Source organism: Bombus affinis, chromosome 16 (assembly GCF_024516045.1).
Source record: "Bombus affinis isolate iyBomAffi1 chromosome 16, iyBomAffi1.2, whole genome shotgun sequence".
NCBI lineage: Eukaryota > Metazoa > Arthropoda > Insecta > Hymenoptera > Apidae > Bombus > Bombus affinis.
The window spans coordinates 2,397,134-2,423,687 of record NC_066359.1 but is presented as its reverse complement, the minus strand read 5'-3'; the positions used below and the strand labels follow the sequence as shown (position 1 = coordinate 2,423,687).

At 30.7% G+C, this 26,554-nt stretch overlaps 4 protein-coding genes across 15 annotated transcripts in view; 2 read left to right on the top strand and 2 right to left on the bottom strand.

Moving 5' to 3' along the window:
• Window positions 1-3,901, bottom strand: part of LOC126925573 (muscarinic acetylcholine receptor DM1) — a 43,435-nt gene extending 39,534 nt beyond the window's left edge. For 3 of the 8 annotated variants that reach the window (XM_050741268.1, XM_050741262.1, XM_050741261.1), the window contains exons 1-2: window positions 3,211-3,901; window positions 2,396-2,576 (exon numbers count right to left, since the gene is read on the bottom strand). The gene's annotated coding sequence lies outside the window, so the exon portion shown is untranslated. Of the gene's footprint in view, window positions 1-2,395; window positions 2,577-2,607; window positions 3,032-3,210 lie in introns of those variants that run through there. The other 5 variants (XM_050741264.1, XM_050741263.1, XM_050741267.1 and 2 more) reach the window with 5 other exon arrangements.
• A 1,421-nt stretch (window positions 3,902-5,322) lies between these two features.
• Window positions 5,323-10,970, bottom strand: LOC126925957 (E3 ubiquitin-protein ligase TRAIP-like). Of its 2 annotated transcripts, none has more exons than XM_050741981.1 (8): window positions 10,454-10,970; window positions 9,921-10,295; window positions 9,752-9,853; window positions 9,553-9,675; window positions 9,209-9,452; window positions 8,979-9,125; window positions 8,611-8,905; window positions 5,323-8,525 (listed from the first exon to the last, which is right to left on the bottom strand). In XM_050741981.1, exons 1-7 carry the CDS (start codon window positions 10,564-10,566, stop codon window positions 8,741-8,743), a joined length of 1,269 nt encoding a protein of 422 aa, XP_050597938.1. In that variant the 5' UTR covers window positions 10,567-10,970; the 3' UTR covers window positions 5,323-8,525; window positions 8,611-8,740. The 2 variants fall into 2 exon arrangements, with proteins under 2 accessions (XP_050597938.1, XP_050597937.1); XM_050741980.1 differs by having other exon boundaries at window positions 8,622-8,905.
• An 812-nt stretch (window positions 10,971-11,782) lies between these two features.
• Window positions 11,783-19,161, top strand: LOC126925956 (activator of 90 kDa heat shock protein ATPase homolog 1). Of its 4 annotated transcripts, none has more exons than XM_050741977.1 (9): window positions 11,783-12,118; window positions 13,146-13,227; window positions 14,054-14,133; window positions 14,232-14,425; window positions 14,629-14,749; window positions 14,878-14,960; window positions 16,181-16,318; window positions 18,369-18,604; window positions 18,777-19,161. In XM_050741977.1, the coding sequence occupies exons 2-9, from the start codon at window positions 13,148-13,150 to the stop codon at window positions 18,859-18,861; spliced, it is 1,017 nt and encodes a 338-aa protein (XP_050597934.1). In that variant the 5' UTR covers window positions 11,783-12,118; window positions 13,146-13,147; the 3' UTR covers window positions 18,862-19,161. The 4 variants fall into 4 exon arrangements, with proteins under 4 accessions (XP_050597934.1, XP_050597933.1, XP_050597935.1 ...); XM_050741976.1 differs by having other exon boundaries at window positions 13,081-13,227; XM_050741978.1 differs by having other exon boundaries at window positions 11,783-12,123; window positions 13,081-13,227.
• A 1,445-nt stretch (window positions 19,162-20,606) lies between these two features.
• LOC126925648 (cilia and flagella-associated protein 47-like) overlaps window positions 20,607-26,554 on the top strand; it is a 21,550-nt gene continuing 15,602 nt past the window's right edge. Inside the window, exons 1-12 of the mRNA XM_050741422.1 lie at window positions 20,607-20,827; window positions 20,908-21,185; window positions 21,932-22,069; window positions 22,255-22,480; window positions 22,557-22,654; window positions 22,985-23,115; window positions 23,202-23,264; window positions 23,947-24,270; window positions 24,517-24,705; window positions 24,830-24,885; window positions 25,124-25,375; window positions 26,110-26,495. Of these exons, the coding sequence (XP_050597379.1) occupies window positions 20,816-20,827; window positions 20,908-21,185; window positions 21,932-22,069; window positions 22,255-22,480; window positions 22,557-22,654; window positions 22,985-23,115; window positions 23,202-23,264; window positions 23,947-24,270; window positions 24,517-24,705; window positions 24,830-24,885; window positions 25,124-25,375; window positions 26,110-26,495 (2,153 nt within the window). The 5' untranslated portion in view covers window positions 20,607-20,815. The remainder of the gene's footprint in view (window positions 20,828-20,907; window positions 21,186-21,931; window positions 22,070-22,254; window positions 22,481-22,556; window positions 22,655-22,984; window positions 23,116-23,201; window positions 23,265-23,946; window positions 24,271-24,516; window positions 24,706-24,829; window positions 24,886-25,123; window positions 25,376-26,109; window positions 26,496-26,554) is intronic.

The following is a 26,554-nucleotide window of genomic DNA, read 5'->3' as shown; positions in this document are numbered from 1 at the left end:
TCGTAATAACACGGACACCCTGTACCTAATTTACCTAAATTGTAATTCGATTGAAAAATTGTAAAAAAGATCTATGCCAGTATAAAGATCGCAAGGAAACAATAATCGTTATGAGCAGTTTAACCTTCGTAAGACAACACCTAAAATCATTTCTTAAAACGATACTCGGTTGCCATTAAAAGGCTAATAACGCAGCTATCTATATGTGTAATCTAATACCTTTACAGCGTACCGTGCAGAGAAATCAGTTTAATAATCACGCATAGAAACAGCACTGAATGCAAAATCGCAAACAATTGGCTGCAATTGCGAGGAGAAAATTGCATATCGCATATCGCATATTAAAAAAAAATGTACGGAGGCGAAAATGAAAATAAGAATAAGAAAAAACGAAAGAAGCGAATTCATAGGGAAATATGTCGCGCATTGGAAATAAACGCTTAACCGTTTCCGGCATCACCGACGATATACATATTTAAACCGAAATGCACGTGAATACCAGTCACATTAATAGTAACAAGCGTTTTCTATTATGTCGACGTACGTTTTATTCGAAAATGCTTCCAACTGAGCAGGTATACCTGTTATACGTTAGTCGATTTTCTCGTTCTGGAATAGTCCAAATCGTACGTGAAGAAATCCAACTTATAAAATCGCTCAGAAATTTCGAATCGCTTTTGATATTCACCCTTTGAAAGGAGATAAAATAAAATACGAATTAAGCGAATAAAATAAAATACGATTTAAGAAAATAAAGTAGGATAACTTTAATTTTAAGAAGTATATGTAAGCTTCGATAAGTTTGTCAAAGATTTGAAATTATTCGCTTCTAATATTCATTCTTCGAGATAAAATAAAATAAAGTAAAATAACTTTAAGTCTGGGATGTATATATTTAGTAGAAAAATTTAAATTCTCTTTTCATTAAATAACATTTGAAATTAATCATCAATTCTTTTTATAAATTTACAATTTTACATACAATAAACTAATTACCTAATCGTTCTCGAGCTTATAACTGTCGTTATACTAAAGAATTATTGATATTAATAACTTGTAATTTGTGACTTGACAAATTTCATTAATGATATTAATTCAATCGTACAAGAGGAAATTAATTAATAACGGAGAAAAAATAAAAAGCAAATCGTTCTATGATAGGAAATTATGTAGAAATATTACTTATATAAAGCGTATGATTTGATTGAAAGCAAATTAATTATATAACATTAAAAACAGTTCTTATTTTGTTATAACAACATACAAGTTCGACGTTATTATCGAAATAAAAATGACAAAAGTAAATAAATCACCTATGAAAATTCTAAAATTTCAAAATTCTAGTTACAAATTTTTTAACGCAGAGAACATTTCCGAAGTTATAGTCGTGAATAGTAAACAGTTATTGAAAATGTTAATAATGCGTTTCCATAAAGCCCGTTGAATAAAATAATACGGTTACAAAAACATGTCGATATAAAAGTTCGATCGTAAGCCGTGCAACATTAATGAATAAAGAGTAAATTGAAAACAATGGCTCGCGGAAATAACGTTAAGAACAACGAAGGAGGGCGGTGAAAAGACAACGGTAAAATGTACAAACGCTACGAAGTCACAAAAAGATCTTTGATGTCTGCAAGAGAAAGAGGAGACAACGGAATAAACAAAGCTTATGAGAAAGATAAAAATTGCAGATCGAAAAATTCTATATTGTTTCATTCAGATTAAAAAGCGTCATATTTCACGAGAAAATAAAAATCAACACGATACAAGAGGCGTAATTTACATTACACATAATTAACGATCTATTATGGTCTGTAAAAATATGTTTTATCTCCAATGCTGAATGTATTATAGTTGTAATTGCAAACAAATTTTTCCTATTCGCCAATATAAACGCTAACGAAGCACCATTGTATAAATATGTAATTAAAAAATTAAAATAAAAATACTGAGAAAAAATGATATTACAGTTTTATATTATGAAAAATAAGAATAATGGGGACAATATGAACAGTGGCGCCATCAACGATACCAATGGCGATGAAAATATCAACAACAAAAATACTAACCCCTAATAATTATTATATCAAATCTAACGGAAGAAATGTCAATTCGTTGACATGAAAATGAACAAAGAGGCTTAAATGTTATAACTTTATTTTCACCATTAATGATACTAATGGTGAATATCGTGAATGTGGAAAATACCAACAACAAAAATAGTAACCCATAATAATTGCTATTTCAAATGTAAAAGGAACATCGACGATATAAAATAACCAAACGTAGACATCAACATTCATTTTTATAATTTCATGAATTAATACATCAAAACATCGCTATTAACAACATCATGAAAATATATTAACAATGATTTTCAAACACTTTTTACCTTGTTCGCCGTGTTTACACATAACAGTCAGCCACTTGAACAAAATTCATCGGTTCCTTAACCATACAACACACTTTTGATTTTGTTCTTTCTCTGTGTTCATCGTGTTACATATTTTCGCGTTTGAGGTTTCCTACCGATTAACCGACGTAATGAAAACTGCCGAAACGCGCGATATTCACTGAATAGACATTAGAATTTGAATGACGAACCGTTAGGCGTGGTAGGAGGCCCAATGACACAGGTTGGCGAAAAAGACACAGGTTAATCGAATTGTTTTCTCGGCGAAAACAAAAGTTAAAGGCGGACCGACAAATACTTTTTTTCCAATCGAGAAGGTGGGTCGGGCCTTCGAAAAGGCTGGGCCACGATCTCGAAGGGACAGCCGAAATTTTCGAAAGATACAAAAGAGAGCCACGAAAATCTAATATCTCGATCGATAAGGACCGAGCAAATTGTTTATCGGCCGAGAACGACCACTTTTCGAGCAAAACATCACGACGACAAAAAGATCCAGTAATATTCACGAGTGGACTGCGGATTTTTGTATATTTTTATATTTTTAAGAACGTAACTAAAGGAATGGAATTTGAATAAAAATTTGTTTCATCTACAAAACGCTCTATTTTGGATATTCCATATATTTTCGCATATGTGTGCATTTCGCACCTCCAAATTTCCCAGAAATGCGTGAAAATCCGCAGTCTATTTGTGAGAAAACAAAAACCAACGAAAGGGCAGTCTCGATGTAGGTTATCGTCGCGAAAAAACGGAAAAGACATGGAAAAAAACAAAGAAATTGGAACTTCACTGACACAAGAAATTCGAAGGCGAGACCGAAAAATCCACAAACCGGACGATTCACACATAATTTAAATCACTGGTATCCAGCATCGGTGTGGAAAGAGGCGGGACGAGGAATCTCGCGTGCATCGGTACGACTATATTCTGATATAATTGCGAGCACCAGAAGATCCGATGTTTTAGCGAGTTTACCACCACCCTTTCCTCTCTCGTATATACATATTTCTTTTCTCTCTTATATTTCGTTGCCGCCGATCATCATCGCATACAGCTTCGTTATTTTGATTCGCTCGAACCCGAACCTAAACCCGAGGGAGATAGACAACACAACAAGCAGGCACACGGATCAAGAGAGGACAGACCGCGTGTATGTTATATAATGTACCCGCGTACGTGTAGATGCGTGAGAAAGAGTAAGTGAGCGAATAAGTAAGAAAGAAACAGAAGAGAAAGATAGAGAACGAGAGAGGGGGAGTTAGAGAGTGGGGGGGAGGAGAAAGCTAGAGAGAAACAGAGTAAGCGAATTGTGGAGTGGGGGTAATAAAGAGTAAGTGAGTAAGTGAAGCGAAGATAGAGAGAGAAAGAGAGAGAGAGAAGGAGCAGAGTGAGGGAGAGAGGAGGACGCAAAGACGACGATGATTGCACGAGGGATGCGTCCGCGACGGAAGTACGAGGCACACTAAAGGGCGTGGGCAATCGGAGCAAGGCCGGTGTGGAGTTTCTGAGGGGAGGACCACATTGATTTTGATTTTCGAAGCGCGCGCATGAGTCTCACCGTGTTCAGCTCTGCCCATTCATACGTATGGGACGTTGGTCCTTAGCTAGTACAGTAGAACTCCGTATAACGCGATGCTCGTATAACGCGATCAGAAAAATTCCCACCATGTATAAGCTACAGTGGCGGACGAAACTAAGGTTTAAAATTTTATATCTACGTACAACAACTAGGCTGATTTTTTTGTAATTTTATATCTTTACGGAAAGGACTAAAGAAATGGAACTTACATAGTAATTTGTATCGCTCGATCAAAAATTACGACGGGTACTTCGCTTTCGATATTTCATATACCTTTTCATACTATGCGCGTTCCACGCAATTCTGCATTTTCAAATTTCCTATGAACGCGTAAAAATCCGCGATATGCCCGCATATGATAACTAAGCTACGTTAGCCCTTAAACGTTATATAGATAACCAGAATAATTTACATTAGAAATGTAGAATTCTATGCTTCTACAACATTCAAAAGGCATTGCTTCATTACACATTACCAAAGAAAAACCAATTTACGTTTTCAGGCATCGATGGTATTCTTGTCAACAGCTTAATAAATCTTTCAATTACATAAAAGCATAATCGCAGCCAATTAGCTGGCATTATTTTCTATATAATTCGTAATTGTATAACGTAGCGATGCGATTAGTAATTGTATAACAAATAATAACGATTGCCCGAGACTTACCACGTGGAGGTTGCTGCACATGGAGATGCACCCTAACCGCGTCCCACCCGGCCCTTTTTTACGCGCAAGAATTCGCTCGTTTTTAAACAAATCCTCCCTTTAGATTTCAAATTTTCGGACTTTAATCGTTCTTTTATCAGTAGGTCGCGTTCTGTTCCGACGTGTTTCGTGAACGTTCCAGTTGTTCAGCGCGGTCCTGAAAAAGACGTCGGAACAAAGCGCAGCGTACCAATAAAAAAACACCATGGAAACCCCAAGAAATTATAACAACTACGATCGCATATTGATTTAAAACAAAGACATCCCTTGTCTGTGGCCAAGATTACGTGTATTGTCGCGTACATATCTGTCCATTGTAGTCTTCGTTAATTTTCGAAATTGCAAAACAATAGAGACAGTCGGCGAGACTGAAACAAGTGTGTCGCCGTATAGATATACTTCACCGTTATGTGAAACGAAGACAAGGGGTAAGACGGCGTTGCTCAACAGCCAAAGAACCCCTATGAGAGATATTACAAAGTGTGCAGAAAGGAATACAACGGGGACAATCGCGAGAATTACTAAGACGAACTGTTCCGAAACTTTATAAAATAGTAATTAATAAGAGAGAGGGAGACAGAGAGGGGGGGGAGGGACAGCAGATATTTCGAAAAGCAACGTCTGAACTGCGCAGGATAGTTATTATTAGATATCACAGTTGTTAAAGTACATTTACAGAACCGATGCGACGGTTAAACGGTAACACGAAAGTGACGTATTTTTACGTCACCGACGCAAGACGTGCTAATATGTGTTACTCGGTCACTCGAATTATTTTTATAATTAACGGAGCGATATCAATATAATTTTTCTTTTTTTCACAGGTATCAGCATGACGCGTGAAAATGAGACAATTGTTCTGTTAAAAGTCCACTATGAGATTAAACGGTTATTGTTAGGAAGAAATTGTTGAAATATTTTCAAGCTACAGTAAATAGCAAATAGTTGATATTCTAGTAGAATATCTTTTAGACACTATATTTTTTAGGTCATTCCTTCCTACACGAAACAACGAATATAGGAAGTGTTCGAATATTAACGTAATTGCGTTAATATTTACTCTGATCGTAATTTCCCTTTTATTTGCCCGGTTACATCGTGAACCCTGACAAAATGACATCTACGTAGGGTTTTATCAACAGGTGATTCGATAATTACAAATCGATATATTATTACTCGTACGTTCAGAAATTACGGTCGCATAAATACGTCGCAAGTCAAGGTCATCGACTGAAGTACAGTAAACGGAATTACTAATATAAAAAAAAAAGAAAAGAAAAAAAAAGAAAAAAAAAGAAAAAAAAATGAAAGAGGCGATGCATTCGTTCTTACGGTACGAAACCTTGAATAAACCATCGAATGTAAATAGAGTATCGGCGTAAATATTTGTCAGCTCGGTACATTGCCATTCCACAATCCACAATTGCTATTCTTACAGCTCTTTTCAAACCATGAATCTTTCAATATGATTAATTCTGACGCGTTTCCATTGTTTTTCTAGCTTTCTCTTTGTACTAACCAACTTTTCATTTTTTCTGACTTTTATACGTTATTTTATGATAGGAGGAAATCACTTATAGTTTTTTCATTTCTAACTGTTTTATCGACGAAAGGTTTGCTTCTAAATATACACAGACTCGTGATTGTTGGGACGAGACTCGACTGTCGTTTTATTGGTAAAGTTTAAAACTAATGCGAAGATGAAGGTAGAAATAACGAGATATTTAACAGAATTTTTTAACAGAAGTATTGAAATAATCGATTATATATTATTATTAATATGCCAAATTAATTTTATATTAAATACTAGTTGCGTGTGCCCGGCGTTTCGATTTGTTGCTATTACGATCCTTCTATCGAGTGCAAACAACATTCGTAAGTTATAATTGGATAAATGGATAAAATATATAATAACTGTCAAGCCAAGAAACTCAAAACTGTATTACTCCTTCTTTTCTTTCTTCGCTCGTTCCATTTATTTCATCAAATAATAATAGTCCCTTAAATCTTCGTAAAAATAATTTTTTAAATGTTTATATTTTTCTTCGAATCTTTAGCTGCTCAAATTTCATTTTACACATTCGCTTCTCGTTTTATTTTAATCTCCATGATAATTGTTTAATCTATTCAAAAAATAACCAAACTTAAAATAAAAATATTGTCCTATAAAATTGTTAAAAATTATTGTTCTACTTCACTTAAGATTGGTCGAGCTTAAATTAAGAGGGGGTGGGTTTGAAGAGTGGTTGGGGGTGGAAAAATCTCCACAATATTTTTTCTGAGGTGTCGAAGAATATTCATGCCAAATTTTGTGAAATTGCGTTGAACGGTATAGAATTCGTTAACATATATGTATACATATTTTGACTTTTATATATACAGTAGTATAGATATATGGATTTGCATACGGCGCGTATTGCCTTGGTAATTGGCCGCTCGCCATCCCCACCTTTCCTCTTGGTTTCCCACGCCATGGACCAAAGTGAACTACTGGCATCTACTGGTAATTCATGCGCCTAGGGACACGACACCTTCCTCCCACAGGAGGACACGGAGAGACACGAATTCCGGAACATAGCTATGGCGACAACAGCGAAATTCCGCTGGGAAAAGACATGGATTCCATGACGGCATTCTCCCAAGGGAGAAAGGTGACATATCATGGATCTGCGGATTATCGTTAGTTCGCTTGAACACCAACAGGGGTCTCTTTCAATGTTTTCAACAGTTATACAGTTGGTAGACATGAAATTGTATTTGCCCAAATTTTAATATCGTTCCCTCTATGAACACTATGTACATATTTATAATGAAAATATTTTTCCACATTATACGATACATTTTTTCAACTTGTTTCATTATTTCAGTATGCATTCTGTTTCATTATTTCAGTATACTTTCTGTATTTCATTATTTCAGAAGAACGGCCAATTTTAGAATTCAACTATTCTGGAAACAGGGCTGCTACAGTTTATATCTTTTCTATTAAGATAATTCATGCACTGAACATTTAACAACTAAGTAGTTTTATTACCAGATTTATAAGAATTATCAATTTTAAAATTTTAAAATTCGTGGAATGGAATTAACCTAAATTTTTGTTTACAATTTTTTCTTGTCTCATACCCCTAATGCAGGGTCACCAGCTAAACATTTCACTATCGATAATGTAGTCATGATAACATTCAGCCACCGATAAATTGAATTCAATTAGGTATACAAAATCATTCATTAAAGATAGAGTGCATTTGACATTAAATAGAATTTTGTATCAAAAATTATAAAATACTGATTTCCTAAGGCAAACATAGAAATTATCGTAGATGACACGTAAGTCGACAGAATGGACATATCACCAGAAAGGACTTGTCTTATCACACAGTATTACATGTCTTATCTATGGACAGCGATGTGTTGTCATCTATCCTGACATGTTGCAAGTTGCAGTTCCTTCTGTCTTCCATAGATGGCAACACATACCTTATCACACGGTATTACTGGTCTATGGACAGTCATGTGTTGCCATCTATCTTGACATGCTCCAAGTTACAGTTCCTTCTGTCTTCCATAGATGACAAAACATATCTTGTCAGTACAGTATGCAGATATAGAATAAACGTGACATTTGTGATGTCGCATACCGACGTCTTACCGACATGATTACTAAGAACTCAAATGTGATATAACAAATTAATAACAAACTACCGACTTCTAGAATTTCACACAGTATAATTAAACCCACATAATAATATATAGAATTGTGTTTGTTTGTTCTTTCTTCTTTTTTTGAGGTGTACTTTAGTTTATGTATGCAGGAATTTTTACCTATTAAATACATACATACATATCAGTATAAAATGTGTATATTTTTATGAAACTGATAAACAGATTTATTTAATAAAATACGAACTTTATACATACTTGTCCACAATACATTTGTAACATGTTCACTCTTTCCATAAATATATCTGCCACATAATACTTTACTTTTCTTCTTCTTAAATACTATTTATAAACATTAATAATATGCAATGATTATGTTAATTTTCTAGAAAATAGTCTATTTTTGGATAGTCTGTATCAAATTTTGGCTTTTTAACTTTTGGAATATCTTTAACTATTTTTAGTTTGGTAGCAGAAGGTTTAGGGAATTCCTCATATTTTGAATGCCCTCCAAAACCATCAAATGTAATTCTATTATTTTCCTAAATTAATAATATTTACAAATAAAAGAAGTAGGTAGATTGTCAGTTTGCAAATTAATATGAGTATTCTTACATTTCTACTGGTTCCTTGCTCGAGTCTTGGTTTCTTTGCCAAGATCGAGGAAGTTAATTTTGATGTAGTATATCTCTGAGACATTTGTGTTAAAGCAAATACTCCTCCTGATTTCACTGGAAGATACGGAGAATTTGTTTCATTTTTCTGGAAACAAGTTATTGTTTTTAGGAATTAATAATAAAATCAATCAATAGTATATTACAAAAATTATAAATTATTTTTATTACTGTAATAGCAGATTGAGTTTTCTCTTCTTGACCTATATCCTTTTTCTCATTTATGGTATTATTTATACATTCAATTTTATCTTTTCTAGAATCATTGCTTAAATCATCCTCTGTCATATTTTTTGTTTTTGAATTGAACTTAATTGGCTTTTGTGTCGAAGACATATCTTTTTCTAACTCACTAAGTCTATTTTGTAAAGACATTTTTTCACTTAGACAAGCAAGATATTCATTTTCAAGTGTTCTATAGATAACGTATAACAATAAAAATATTTTTAATATTTTAACAAAAATATTTTTTAATTTGTCAACATTTTCTTTATATTATTATAAGAGCTACATACTTCCTTTTAGTATGTTCATCAGACAGGAAATTTCGTTCCATAGAAACTTTAGTAAGTTCTTGTTGTACACTTTTTAGTTTGGACCTTAATTCTCTTCTTTTATTTTGGCTAACTGTTATCTCTCTAAATTATACATGTAACTTTTAAGAAAGAAATATAAATATACAAAATATAATATAAATAAATAATATTTAATTACCTTTTCATCACAGACATGTATGTAATAAGTGTAGCAGGTTCAGTTGTTCTTGAGATCATCTCATCTACATCTTCTGTAGTACCATCAAGTATGATTTGTACACTTAAACAAAAGGTATGTTTATTAAATAATTTTTGGACACAATAAAATGTTATATATCTTCACATACTTTTTATAATGCTCAATTTTCTTTTGCAATTGCTCTATTTCTTTTTTTCTACGTTCTGCTTTTAAACTTTGCTGTTTAAGTAATTTAATTTGTTCTTGAAGAGCATAAACAGCATTATATTTTCCAGCTATTTCAATTTCCATTTTTTTTATTTCCTCCTTTAACTCCCTATTCTGTCTCTCTAAGATTTCAATCCTTGCTAAATCACGTTTAATATCCTTTTCTTTTAACATCAGCTGAAAATTTAATTTATCAACTTTATCTTGTAAAGAGCATTTATCCTCCACAATGGTATCGTTATTGGAAAAATTAAAATACAATCTATGAATTTTACTTGATGTAGTCCTTTCTCTACATTGTGGACAGGTTTTGGATCTGCATGAAAAAGCAATTAATATATTTACGAGAACAGTTGAATATTTTCATGGGTATAGAAAATGTAAATATTATTTGATAAAATACGAAGTTAATTTTATATGGAAATGCCATATGTTCATACAACATTTTTAATTAAAAACATTATATGTGCCTACCTCTCCAACCATTGAGTTACACAGGTAAAATGAAAAATGTGTCCACAAGGTGTATAAAAAACATCATCAGAAGGTGTTAATAGATCACTACATATCACACATATAATATTCATTTCGCAAACTTAACACAATTAATATTTAAATAATATATTACTACACACACAAAGTATTATTGGCGCCCTATTTTAATGCTACTATATTATATATTTTTATTTTCTCTATTATTTATTTTATTCGAATATCTCATTTTCAAATTAATTTAACACATAAAATTCGATATAAATGTTATAGTATTTAACGTTCAATCTTAGGACATTAAGAATTTGAATTCCTAACCTTAAAAATTAGCGTATAAGAACGAAACAAAACGCTTCGAATTAACTGTTATCTAGTGCACTCTGTTATAGTGCCATCTATGTATCGTCCAAAAATTATCGAATATTGTTTCAATGAAAATGCACTTCTATTTTTCTGGAAATTACAATTATATTAAATTACGTAACTATGTAAATACTAGCAAAGAGAAAATTTTCTCTTTGATACTAGTTAGTACTAAATATAAATCGTTATAAATAAAAACAAGTAAAGAAACAAACATTTAAAATTCATTTAATGCATTTTCTGCTTCCTTAAACTTTAAAAATATGTGGATAATTAAAAACTGTACATGAATTAATTAATATTTGTCGTAGTTAGGTAAATTTTTTATTTGTGATCTGGTATAGTAGATAACTATCTTAACTTTTATAGTAGGTAACTATTTTATTTGAAGCTTTCTGTGGTAGATTTACTACCATTACTGTAATTATATATTTGAACGATCATATATCGTTTTATCATTGTGCAATTCCTTATTTATTACGCTCCTCATTTACAAAATATTTTCTATAGACTTAAGATTGATTGATTGCATATATAAAATTTCGTTTACAGGTTTAGTTTCAAATTTACTTTATTTTTACACATTTCCTTTTTTGACATTATTGATTTTTCTATTGTCATAATTATTGATTTCTTATTACAAATAGAAATAACAGAAAAAATATATCTTATCTACCATTTATTTAATTTGCAATTCTTTCTTCTTGTCTTTATTTGTAAAATAATAATTTCAATGTTAATTATACTCTGATGTATTTTAAACATTCAAATTAAGTTTTATTTTATAAAAATGAAATTTAACATTTCATTCCAAATAAAGCGCGGCGCGTGCGTACTACTCCGCCAATCACAATACGTTCACCACGACTTTCCTCCTGCCGATGGACTAACTTGATCCTTTCATCTAAGATGAAACTTCGTACTCCGTCTTTTAATTCCTAGATTCACTACATCTTCAGATCTAGTTTCCTATCTAGAATAATTTGATTACACGTTCATGAAATTTCTAGAAGGTTCCTATATCCCCTCCACTATAAAGTCTACAACCTACAACATTTGTTTCCTTAGTAATTTCGAGTTCCGCGTGGAAGTTTGCGGCTTTCACGTTATTTGTTCGTTCAGAAGAATTTTGTCTTTCAACGTGTTCGGAACCTTTCAAAAACAATTTAGCTTTTTACGAAACAATGTATTGAATATTAAAATCAGTTACAGTTGTAAAATTAAATCAAATTATAAATAAATAGAACCCAATTTGTAGTGGAAGCAGGTTTTTTTCAAATTTTGGTAAGGCAAGTATAACTAATGTTACGTAAACTATCAATTATTTTTCTCTTATTGAAAACGTTCAATTGACGAATGTAGATTGTAGGTTATGCTCCATGCATTCATACTTTGTTCAAGCTAACTTTCATAAAACAGAAAGTCGACTGTATTTTTCTCAATTACGTTGTTTCTTTGTTAGTTATATCCATATTATATCTTTTTATTTGGTTTATACTGTTTCACTTTGCTTGACAGTTTCAAGGTAATGAAAAATTGTATTCGTTGCATCTAAAAAAATGAAAAAGTTAAGTTCGTTTTGTCAACGTTTAACATATTTTACTTCAGTATGTTGTAGTTTAATTTTCTTAATAATTCTTAATTCTGTTCATAATTAATACGACTATAATATTTAATCAGGCAATGAAGTTTGTTTTAATATTAATTTTCTATTTATATTAATTGTAAACTTATATTGTAATACCTGATATCACTAGTAATAATTTATTCCATTATATTTTAATGTCATTATCAGTTCTTAAGTAGGTTCATAATTGATATAATTACAATATTTGAGTAACGAATAAAATAAAAGTACTCTTTTAATAGTTGTCAACCTACATTTTAATTCCAGTAGTCAGTACCAATAATATATCTTATTACATTTCAATGTTCTTAATGACTCTTCATTTTTTCCTTTTGTAATTGATGCAGTTAGAATATTTAAACAAGGAGTAAAAGAAATTTTTGTTAACATTAGTTGTCATTCCTCAGTCAGTTCTTTTACACTATCTTTTTACTGTAATTGAAAATGTTATTAAATATTATATATTATAATACAAACAATTTAACTGCATTTGTTAATGTAAAGTAATTAAACACTCATAGATACCTCTTATGAATATAGTACGCATGTTATTTAAATCTATTGAAATCTTTGTAGTCCGTAAGATATGATTATTAAATAATTATATTTTATGTTGCAGGAATAACTATTTCTTTTTGTAACTACATTTAAATATTGTTACATTGTGAGCTTTTTGTTTCTAAGAAATGGCTAAGTGGGGTGAAGGAGATCCAAGATGGATCGTTGAAGAAAGGCCTGATGCCACCAATGTAAATAACTGGCACTGGTATGATTAAACTTTTAATGCACTTTGTTCTAGAATTGTATAAACATTAGATTATATATTTTTATATATATAATAAGTTAACAAAAATTTTATCTAACTTAAAGATTGCTTATAAATAATTTTATTGTTATGTATCTAAAAGCAACCTAATAATCTTCTTATACTAATTTAATTTTCTAAATATTATTGTATTTGATGTACAATATTACATATTTTCTTTATATTTTGTTTATTGTTTATATTTATTTGTTTATTATTTATAAAATTTTGTACCAAAGATTGTTTTAAATATATACTGTATTTAATCCATGATTTGTCTTTTTGTTCACTTTTACAATACCTAGCACAGCAGACTTTACTAGTATTTATGAATCATAATGTTCTTATCATTAGAAAACAATATAATCTGAATAAAGTACAAATTTCTAAATGATGTATTCATTTATAAAAGTTTACATGCAATTGAAGATTCAAATACTTAATTTTTTTCAATAAATATGAATTTAATAAGTGAAGTTAATAGAAAGAATTCTTCTTTGAAGATATATTTATTTACAAGCATTACAAATGTGTAATCCTATTCATCTTTGTCAAATATATCCTAGATTGCAATGTCAAATTTCCTTGATATTAATAATTATATATAGTCTAAGAAATAAGTACTTATAATTATAAAAGAGAAATAACTTATATGAATTACAATTTGTATACAAAAGTACATACAAAAAAATATATATACATATATAAGTACATAAAATACAGAAAGAAATAAAAAACTTATATGAATACAATATACAAAATTTATGGTAATTTCGATTTGTTTAAGGACGGAGAAAAATGCCTGTGCTTGGTCCCAAGAAAAAATAAAAGAATTATTTATTAATATGAAGATGGAAGGAGATAATGGTTTGCATTTTTCTTTTTTGTAACAATAACAAAAGAATAATTTGTATAATAATTTTAAATTTGACATACAATATAAACCTAATGAGTGTAATTTTTAGTTTCCTGTATAGTAAATGAAATAGAAAAGTGTGAAGGTGAGGCAATGGCAAATAATCGAAAAGGTAAATTAATTTTCTTCTATGAATGGAATATTGTATTGAAGTGGGAATCCAACAAAAAATCTGATAAGAAGATTGGGGGTAAAATAAACATTCCAAATCTTTCTGAGGAAAATGATATTTCTGAAGTAGATGTAAGTATCTATATAAAAGCATTTAACAAAGAGAGAAAGAAGATATAGTTATATAGTTGATATATATATATATATATATATATATATATATATATATATATATATATATATATATATATATATATATATATATATATAGTTGAAAATATATTTTCTATAAATTTAGTTACTGAAGCAATAGAAAACATTACTCTCTTTTATAGATTGAAATTACTTTAGAAGATAGCACAGATGAAGGTGAAGCAATAAAACATTTCCTGCATACGAAAGGAAAAGAATTTATTAGGGAGAAATTGAAAAAATATATTTCTTCTTTAAAAGAAGGTAACTTTATGTTAATATGAATTTAATAATTTGTAAATGTATTGAATTGTCACTTTGAAAATTATTTTAAATTTTTGAGTATAATGCTTTTAGTTACATTAAATTAACTTTCTATTATTTGTTATTAGAATTTGCAGCTGGTATGATTTTACCAAAAAAAGATGATGTGAAAGAAAATATCTTGAATATTACGTCTGGGTTCAATGCAAAAGTAAGTATAGGATTGATTCACGTTATATATATGTGTGTGTGCGTGCGCGCGCGCGCGCGCGTGTGTGTGTGTGTGTGTGTATAAATCACATATATTTTTACGTTAACTTTGATTTTAAAAATATTTAATCTCAAAAAGAAATTTCGTTTATATATATATATTATTATATATTATATAATAATATAATTATATATATATATATATATATGTCGGAGATGAAAGAACATCGGAACCTTCCCTTTGGAACTTTGGGAAGACCCCTTAGTATTGTAATCTAGATTCCACCATAGCCGTATTAAGAAATTGTTGTCATTCGATTTAACTGTATTTATTTGAGATTTATGATAGTGAGCTCGGGCTCGAGGCGACAACCAGTTGCCGAACGTAGCCGCGGTCAAGGGATGAATGTTTTGTCTAACAAAGGCATGGAGTAATTCTACAGCTGTCCTTAAATGAAATAGTCGTAGCGGCACGTGACGGTAAACATTTCAGTGATTTCTGTCCCGTGGCTGGCCACACGCAGACTTTGTCCTTCGGATAAGATGATTGCCAGATGTCAACACATCTTCAGAATATATGTTTAGCTGGCCGAGGACCCGTTACGAATATCAAGTTACAGTTATACAAAGTCCTAACTACGGGAAAATAAGAGAAATCTATCTTCCCACGAACGTTTCCCACTGGCAACTTTCTCCAAGGACGGCTAATATCCTCTAACCACCAACATGGAAATTGACCAATTAACAGTAACATCAATTTCCCTCACCCTTCGAACGAAGACTTTTCTCTGCGAATCCCATGATCTCGAGCCCTTAGACACACCCATCATAGTTTTCCTTGACAGCATCACCGTGGAGAGCCACTCTCCCCTATGATATCAACGACGATTCAAGTAACCCTCAGAAACGTAGTGATTGCCCCATGCATTAACATTGAGTACAACTTAGTCGCTAAAGAAGAATAGAGTTCGTTATCCCGTTGACTGTGGATTCGTTATTGAGCCTAGGATCATTATCATTAGCTTCTCGAGTATCTAATTATCGTGATTACTTGCCAAATTCTATCATAATCATATTTGCACTAGTAAATATCTCCTCTATTACATAATGATCACGTCTAATGCCAATGGGGATTCGTTTCACGCCCTTAACCTTAACTCTAATCTTAACGCCAACCCGACATATATATTTTATATATATATATATAATTAATTGTTACAGATGCAAATGAATTCTACTGTAGTTTCATCGAATAATAAAAAAGAATTAGGATGTAAAATTTCGACAACAACAATTAAACAACAACAGAAGTTTCAATGTAGGGCAGAAGAATTTTACAACGTGTTTACGACAATAGAGGTAAGTCCACTGAGACCACTAACAACAAAATACCTAATAAAGTGTACGTTTTCTAAAAATACTTAATAATTGAGTTAAGATGTACAAAAATCTTAAAACAAGAAAAACGTTGATGATTATTTAAACATTCCGTATTTATCGCACTAACAATTTTATTTATTACATTATTTCTCATATTGTAATCCTATTACTATCCTTTGTTATCTTATTGTACCCATTATCTTTTTCATAAATTATTATAGATAATCAATATTCAATTGTACGTAGAAAATATATAATTGTTTACGCTTGTACACAATTATGTATTTTTGAAGAATTTTGTTTCATATCATTTTATCTAAGATTAAGTTAATTAAAGATATTACGTACTTATAACAAGTGAGTAAATGTAACATATTTAGTAAAAGCCCACTCTGTTCTTTAATCATTGACTTTAATGTTTTATTATTAGGTTTATAAAAATTTCTATTGTCGAGATTATTAATCTATTCGTAGGTGACTCAAATCTATGAGAATCTTTTCCATAGAGAAATGGAGGTGCAGATTATATTTCCTATTATTACTGCAATCTTAATTTAAAAAGTCAGGTTAATCAGTTTATATTTCTTTATATCATATACACATCCAGGATGTCTATAAGCTATTCTATGTGAGATTGTAAAAAATGATCAAAACGTTTTTCATTCAATATCGTTCATTATGATCTTTCATACAATTGCTAGGATATTATTATTGAATGTCTAGGATGTGAACAAAAGATTTCAGTTTTCTACATGAAGTAATAATAACATTCATAAATAGTTATTTAAAACATCTATGATATCTATCTTATGCATTTATCTATTTGTCGTTTATACCAGTTATAGTATTGCTTTGGGTATGTTTCTGAAAATAGTTTTTCTATGAAAATGACTCGTATCTTATGTATGATATTTGTAATTAAATGTTCTATATCTTCATGTAAAAGAATACTTTTTATGATATAGTCAATCTGCTTATTCTGGTGTAGGTGGAGTAATGAAATTCTGGAGTGCTGAAACGAAATGTTGTTTTATAGGCTGATCTAGTCTCAAAATTGTTTGTTTCCTGATGGGACAAGACAATGATTCAGCTATTGCTATGAAATTTAATACAGAGTGCTAATACTGAAGACAAATTTTGATAAAAGGTTAGTGCACAGAAGAAACATTTATTTGTTTATCTTTAAGTTGTACTGCCTTTGTCTCACTTCAAATGTATTAAATAAAAGTTGGATTGAGTTTTAAATTAGGATTCATTTAATGAGAGATATTAGACTACTAAATAGCAAACTTGTCTTGTCTTTGTTCTTTTTTTATCCAGTTTTGATAGTATTCTAATTTCAAATCAATTATTCAAATCAATTATTAATGTTGTTCTTTAAGTAACATTACTGGTATAAGATAATTTTAAATGCACAGGATGCAATCAATACTTAAAATTCATACTTTTAATTACATTAATGTGTGGTATGTATGCTTCTAAAATATCTTTTAAATATTTATTTAAAATATTAGTTTTATATAACTTTTATAGAAGTAGTTTTATAGTATATTTTTTTTTTTTTTTTTTGAAGAGTGGGCCTTTGCTATAAGATTTATTATACACATATGGTGTGATATTATTAAAATATTGGTAAATAATAGAGAAATAAAATTGCTCCTTATGTCTCATTTTAAAGACGAATTTAAGATAGATCAATTTTTTCAAATGTAATGATTTATATTTTATTAAATAAAAAGATATGGATTCAACAACATAAATTCACATTAAAGCAATGAAAGCAAAGAAAATAGTTTAATACAATTAGTTTACATATTGTGATTTTGTGATGAAAAGCCTATATAGTCATGCTTTCTTCCAATCTATTTGTGGATTATTTTATTCTTTGCTATGTTTGTTGACATTGTTGTTGTTACTATTCTGTTACTATTGTACGGATTGATTGTATGTACTACCTTTGAGATAAGTTCCTAAAGTTTCATTATCTTTGGTATAATTCGATAATTTGTAATACAATATTCCTTTTCAGATGGTTCAAGCATTTACGAAGGGACCGGTAAAACTCGAACCGAAGAAGGGAGGCAAATTTGAATTATTTGGTGGTAATATACATGGTGATTTTACGGACATAACGCCTGCGAAAATTGTTCAAAAATGGCGTTGCAAACAATGGCCTGATGGTCATTATAGTGATGTTACTATCGATATCCGTGAAAAGAATGACCATACTGAAGTTAGTTTGACACAAATAGGAGTACCAATTAGGTAAGAGAAATTTATAGTGTCACAAAAACTGTCATAACTAAAGATAATTGAGTCCTGTGCTAAAAGAAAAATTAAACAGAACAATCAAAGATTATAGTTGTTTACATTATGCTCCTCAAATTCATTGTAAAAGACATTAATGGCTATGTAAAACTAAATCAATTATTTGCAGTGAGGAAGAATCTACAAAAGAAAATTGGGAAAGGTATTATTGGGACGCTATAAAACGTACATTTGGATTCGGTTATTTTATGTGATCTATGTATGCTTTATATTTTGCTTGCTTATTGATAAGTAGAAAAATAATTAAAATATGTATTGTCGTAAATCGCCTCGCATACCATTTACGAACTAGCCGCATAATAATCAGCCACGTACAAAGTGTTCTTTTTATCAATGCTAGTTACAATTTTTTCTTTTCCTACCATTTCTATTTAGTACATTGTATCGTATAAGCTGGACAAATGATGTTGATTAAATATAAATAAAGTATCATCAGCATGACACATCTGTATTAATAGTTGTATATGTCAAATAAATCATGTCAGATACTTAAATATTTGGTTCTTCTTATTTTTTAGCATTTCTCTTCTAATATTCCTTTACTTTTCATTTTTTCCCAGATATGTTAAAGATACAAACTAAAATTAGTTAATGAAAATCAAAAGATATATGTTGACCTTCCTAATTATGTATAATGGATTAATGACATATAATATAAAATGGTACAATTAAGTTATTTTTGTAAATTCCATTTATATTATAAGCGTTAATTGGATGAAGCAAGTTTTACTTATATTAAATGTGTTGAATAAAATATATTATGTACATCAACCACTTTATTTTACTTTTACTTCACGCAAATAAGTTAATACATACATACGTTACAAAATTATCAAACAAAAGAAGCCTTTGATTATATTTTCATTCTGTTGTCAAAGAAGATAGGATTAGGTTAATATTTATTTTATTAATTATGAGCAGACATCTTTATGGATTATAAAATGGCCTTCAATACTCAGTCAGTGATGGGAAGAGCACATACTGTTGTAAGTGAAATATGCTTAACTTTGGTTTTTTTGTGTAAATTTTATAAGCTAGCTCGCACATATCGCTAATTTGTTACAACAATGACATAACTTAAAAATCAGAAAAAAGAAGTTTTGACGTTTTGAATCGTTACAATTTTATAAGAACGTCGTATTAAAATCTTGCCATCTTGTATGCTAAATTGATATAAGATGTTGGACTTACACAAAAATATTATTTCCTCATTTTATTCGAAACCAATAGAGACAAATGTAAAAATGCAATAACAGTTATAGCTCTCTTTGTATGGTAAGTTTAGGTAGCTCACTTACAAGACTCAACTCATGAAATGATATGATAAATATATTTGAAGATAAATCCAGAATGCTTAAAAAAAAATTATTAATAAAATTATTAATAACGTTAGTCTGATTTATTTAATATTATTCTGCATATAATTATCAGAATTTTTATGCATATAATGTTTTCTGTAATAATATTTGATGGATAAAACAATTTTCTATCGAGATTTATTTTTTAATCATATTTTTTAAATTTAAAATTAAAACTATATTCTTTAAAATTATGTTTTCTTCTATAAAAATATGCATTTGTACAAGAATCCTCGGTCTTATAATTACTATCACTAATATTCTTTCAATTTTCAAGATAGTGACAAAAATACATATTTAATCCGAAAATCACATAAAAGAATAATTTTGTTGTAGAATTGCTTGGTAATATATTGAATTAAAGTTACTCTTCTATAAATCCAAGATAACGTGACTTATCACGTTCTGTACCTGTGGTTTTCAGTTTCATTTGCAATTGCAAATTGCTGATTACGAATTATGAACTTTAAATTTTTTTCAGTCCAGTAGTTCCATTGTGCTCATGAAAGAAGGTATCGAGATTCAACAAGTTCCACGTTCGTATGACCAATCAGCAACCGCTAAACACGATGACGTTTATATATATCCTAGTTTTATGGAATTTAAAGAAGCTAGCGAAGGAATTACGTGTCATCAGCGTATCATTATTAAGAATACTGGACAAAAATCGGCTTTTATTAAAGTCCATCAAACCAAGTCAATAGTACGTCGAAACTAAATTAAATTTTTTAATTGGAAATCAAATGTAATTTATCATACTATACATGCTTTTTAGAAGTTAAAAATTTTTATGTTTTTGAAGGTTAATATCCTAAAAGCAAATATAATAATAATAAGTCGATTAATGAGATATTTTTGTCCATGTATTAAATTATTTTTCAGTCGTTTCAAGTGGAAAGTTTGGATAAAGGGATATTGTTAAATCCAGGATTAAGTATATACACGGTAGTAACGTATTCTTTTAAGCGACCGTCTTTATTGCGTACAGTAATACCAATTGAGATTAATGGGAAGATTCTTGATTATCGCGTTATTTGTAAATTATTAGTCGAAGGTATTAGTATCGAACCGAAATCAGTTGACTTTGGAATCGTCGATATTGGTCACTCTTCTGGTATTAAAATAATTACCCTGAGGAACGAAGGCGGCAAAAGTACCAGGTATTGTATGTATACAGAGTGTCTCATTTTAACTGATCCACGTAAATATTTCCTAAATCAGTAGTTTTTAATCTGTTGGGTTTTTGGAGGACTCTTGAAATCCTCACACGCGCAAGTTATTATTCTATTCTTTAAATAAAAGTTATTTTGTATGTGTATCTATTTATAGTGGATCTCTTCCCTCCAAAAAAGTTGTTGATGAGCAGCTGGTGAATGTTTTAAATATATATATTTGGTACATTAAGGATTTAAATTTTGAGAAGTCTTGGAGTTCTGTGATAACAAAAAATTATTTATAGTGGTTCCGTGATAAAAAAAAAGGTTAAGAACCACTATCGTAAACTAGATATTTCAAGTAAAACCTGTTTTAAGGTGGATGTTTTATGATGATCACTAAATTTGTCTAGACGAAGACGATTTTGAAATCTCAAAGTGATCTGTTTTTTTTTTGTTTTTTTTTTTTTTTTAATGTAACTATACAATTTTTGTACGTTTGTGATTTTCTACACAAAGAAATATTACGGTAGTTGTATCTGAAAATGCATAGTCTAAAAGGTATTTTAATGTTAATTTCATTTATATTTCCGTGGATTGATTAAAATGAAACGTGTATGTATTTCCTTTATTTCCCTCACAACCTATTTTTCAATGATCACACTACTTTCAAATATCTTACTGTTAATGTATGTACTTACGTGTGTATTGCTGGTCCGTGGAAGTTATGTTTATTAACATGAAATTAACAGATTTTCGATTGATCTTGGTACAAATGATTTAGAAATCACAGTTCATCCCATGCGTGGAATCGTTAAACCAAACAAGCCGGTTCAGCTGACTGTTGAATTAATTGGCATGAACGAAGGATCATTTTTCAGTGAATTCTGGTAAATTTTCTTACCTATATTAATTCAGATATACACTGAGACTACAAAAACTACCATTTTGTTTATTTACAAAATTCTTTTCTATCTAGTTCTAATTGAGTGTGCCACCACAGGGCGATTAAACAATTAATAAACAATTAATAAGCAATTAATAATAAAAAAAAAAGGTGTTCTTTTTCTTTCAGGATCAAATCAGTTCCGAATATACGCGTCCCTTTTAACGTCAAGGTAATCGTACCAAAACTTGTAATTTATCATCCGAATACAACTGGAGATTTCACTCTAATCGATTTTTCGCAAACCGTCGTAAATACTCGAAAGTACGATTCGTTTGTTGTACGAAATATTTCCTCTCAAGTAGCTAGTTATGTGGTGCTGGGCGAAATCGACAACGAACTTATATGCGTTCGGGTAATTTATTTCAATTGCAACTAACAAAAGATGGGGACTCGAGCGCAGGAAATTATAACGAGTGTGCTCTTCGTAGGACATTAACCGCAAAAAATATCCTGTGTACAGAGTTTTTGAAATTCGACCGCTTCAAGGTCGTATTGGGCCATTCGAGGGTATTATTTTTGAAGTAGGGTACGTTATATTCTCGACAAATAATTGGAAACAATTTTGGATTTAAAATATCTACGATAAAGAAAAATAAATTTCAATGTATTAATAAATTCAACATGTATTTTAAATTTTCAATATAAATATTTCTAGTAATTACCCATTTCGCGTTTATTTGAAATTTTTTACACTTGTTTATATTTGTTACAAACGGAATTGGAAAGAATATAAGAAATCCTCTTTAAAATAAAATAACTATGAAAATAAACAACTACACGCTATATAATCATAAAGATTAATGAACAACATAAATAATAATACGAAATTACTTATTAAAAAAGGATGTAATTTTAGGTTTACACCAATAGACGGTTTAATGCATTGGCGAGAGACGGTAGAAGAGAAATCGAACACACAAGAGAAGGATCTCATGGCTTTCATAAGAATCGTCAGAGTACACGTCACCGAGACCAAACACATTTTGAGTACATTGTATTTCATATATTTTCCACGTGTTCCTTCTTTACTTTAACGAAGGTGAAATAACAAATTTTATTGTAAAAAACTGCAGGAGCCAATGACAGTATACGAAATGCGCTAACTGAGACGTTACAAACTATTAATCATCAAAAACGTTAGTATTCCATATGCATAAACACTAGTAATGCCTTAATACTCGTGTATAAAGAACAAAAAAAAGCATCAATCGATGAATAACAAAATACAGGATGCCATTTAGAAACATGCCGGTGTTCTTGATATCTGCTTAAAAAAATGAACATCAGAAAAAATTCTTTTCGCCATTGCATTTACCCCTTGAAATAGTTTTTCCTTGTGTCGAGAAGTTTTTTCATAAGATCGTTAATAAGACAAATATTTAAGCGATCTCGTTTAACTGAGACACTCTGTAATTTACATTATAAAAGTCTATTTCTGTTGAAACTTAAATATCTAAAAATATAAATGCATTACGGCCCAAGTTACATTCAATACTTTGTGATTGTAATGATATATTTCTCATCAAGAATAATACTATATAAAGGACGTTAAATAATAACAAAGTAAAATTTGTCTCCATTAAAAGCACGATCGAAACTCGAAGAATGAGAGATATGTCATCTAATGATCACCGTGAAAGATAAAGATCTAAAGTTTATTTTATTATTATATAGCGCTATTATTAGCGATCGAGACCCAATGAACCACAAATAATGAAATAATAAAGTGAATATTGCAGGACTGTATTCGTAATATGAAAGAAATCTTTTTTCGATGATGTATTTCATATTTAATAATATTATAAATGCCAACAATAGATGTACCAATAATGAACGACTACTCTTCGTCCACGTTGACTGAAACCAGTATAGAATCTGGTCTGAACGATACCGTAAGACTCTGTCTCCATGGCGAAATGGAAGCGGCGCGTTTATGCTTCGAACCAGATATTCTCTATTTCGGTGATCTTTATGTCGGCGAAGACTCACAGCGTGTACTTCGTATATCGAATCCATTAAAATTCGCAACATTACTCTGTAGCTATGTGCGTAACGCATCAGCTCGTTGCTATCCAGAAACTATAATGCTGAAACCGGGAGGATCTATAGAAGTCCTGTTGAAAGTTCGAGGAAAGGAGAATGGTATGTAATCGTTAAGATCGCGGATCTTTGTGCGTTTATTGGAAATTTAAACGTGCAGAAATGTGCAGAATGTGCATAATATGCAAAAGTATATGAAATATCATAAATTTATTGAAATATAATAAACAAGAGAGCTGTGATGAAATATTTATTAAATTTTTATATAAGCTTCATCGTTCGCGCGTTTAGAAGCACTCGGAAAAGTTGAAACGAACATTTTCCAAAAATTTACTTCTTCTACTGCAGTTGATTCGTCATTCGAAGTTTACTTCGACACCGCAGCCGACTCGTGCGAATCAACGAAAACTAGACGTCAAACGAAGATAAAAGTAGGAAGGTATGCTGTACAATGTAGGGTGAATGTGAAACTGTTGACCACCGTGAAACGATCATGTTCATCACAAGGGCGAAGTATTTCCGATGACTATTGTGAAGGTAATTAATACATGGTATTTTTATAATGTTCTTAATCTTCTCGGAATTTGCACTTACTAAAGATTAAAAGATCAAAAGATCAAAGATGAAAATAGACGACTACAAAATTATTATTCCTCTACAGGTACATGGAAGCCCCTAAAAGATAATAGAAAGACACCATCGATACAACCTCTTTCAGTAAGCTGTGTTAAGAATCGATATATGTATATTGTGAGAAAGTGAGTCGAAAATATACCGGGACATTTTTTTGTACGAAGCTTCATTTCTGAGTAAATCGATATTAAATATTTGTTGGTATGGACTATGCTATAGTATAGACCATTTTGTACAATCTTTTGTTAAGTACTCTATATACTCGTACATATACTTTACTTTTCACCTAACGATTTAGTGTTGTGCTGTATTTTATCTTTAGATAAAACCGAGAATGATAAAGCCGAAGAAAGAGATCGTTGAAATAAAATGCGAGGACGACGAAGAAATTATACAAAAAGTTGCTCATATTCCTAAGTGGAAACATAAAGATGTATCAGGAACAGTGAAGTGCCTCGCGTCTTCGGGCAAAATTTTATCGACTCTAACTGCTAGTACCGAAGTTTTAATACCCCTTTCTCCTTTGCAAATATACAACGTACGCATGTATCCTACCTTATTTGCTTTTGGAATGGTAAGTACTTGATTAAATTTTTTATACTTATATTTATTCATATCTTTTATATTCAAACTAAAAAAAAAAAAAATCGTTATATTAACGTAACACTTCAAAATGTTCCTAACATTATTATATGTATTATTTACTTTATTATTGTTCATTTCTTAAATCTATTTCTTTAGACTGGGTCCACCGAGGGTTGAAACGCGGCGTCTGTTACAAAGTTTTTTGGACAAAAATCGAACCCTCTTTAATTGGTACTGGACTTGTTTAAAATAAAAACTTGATGTAACGTATTTTTGTTAATAACTTTTTAAGGAATACCGAGCGGCGGCTAAAATCTCCTGAAGTTTACTCAAGAGAGTGTCCTTGACAACTTACGTCAAGGTCAAAGTCATTGGAGCTATGCCCCCTGTTGTCAATATTTTCCTATATTTTTACAACGGACATAATGCAACGGGCATCATTTCAACGCTCGTGTGGTCCCAGTCTAAATCTGTTAATCTTTGTATAGCTTATGTCCTTAATCACTGTACATGTACTATACATGGATATTTGTACCCTTAATTAGAATTTCCTCTGTTCTTTAATCTCACAACTTTCTGATTTCTGGTTCCTCCTTCTATTCCTTCTCTCTTGTCCTCACTTCTGCTATTCCCTTCCCATATGTCGCTTCTAAGCGTGTTCCAATATCTTCCTTATGTTATCACACGTATAACAAAAATTGAGATCGTACAACACTGTCGTAGGTTGTCCCAAGAAGTCGCAATTACCAACAGCTGATCGTCGAAAATTTGAACGACTTTCCAATCATGATTCGCCTGAGGAGCTTGTCCTCCAAGTGCATTCATTTCCCGAAGGGGAATCTAATTATTTTGCCACCTGGTCTGCACGCCACGCGATTAGTTGAATTTCGAGCGCATCATATCGGCAAATTCAACGGTTACATTGATTACGTTATCAACAACAATCATTCGTTCGAGCTTGGTGTCACTGCTAATATCGTTGAAAAACAGTTATCATTGGACTCCCGTGAAGTAATGCTTGGAGAAGACTTGGTCAAAGAAGAAATCTATCGACCGATGGATTGTACTGTTCAGATTAGGAATAAGTTGGATGCAAAAACGAGCTTCCGGTGAGTGATTTGTCTGAGTAAACTAAAATGATTTCGTTGGCCAAGGAAAGTAGATTAGA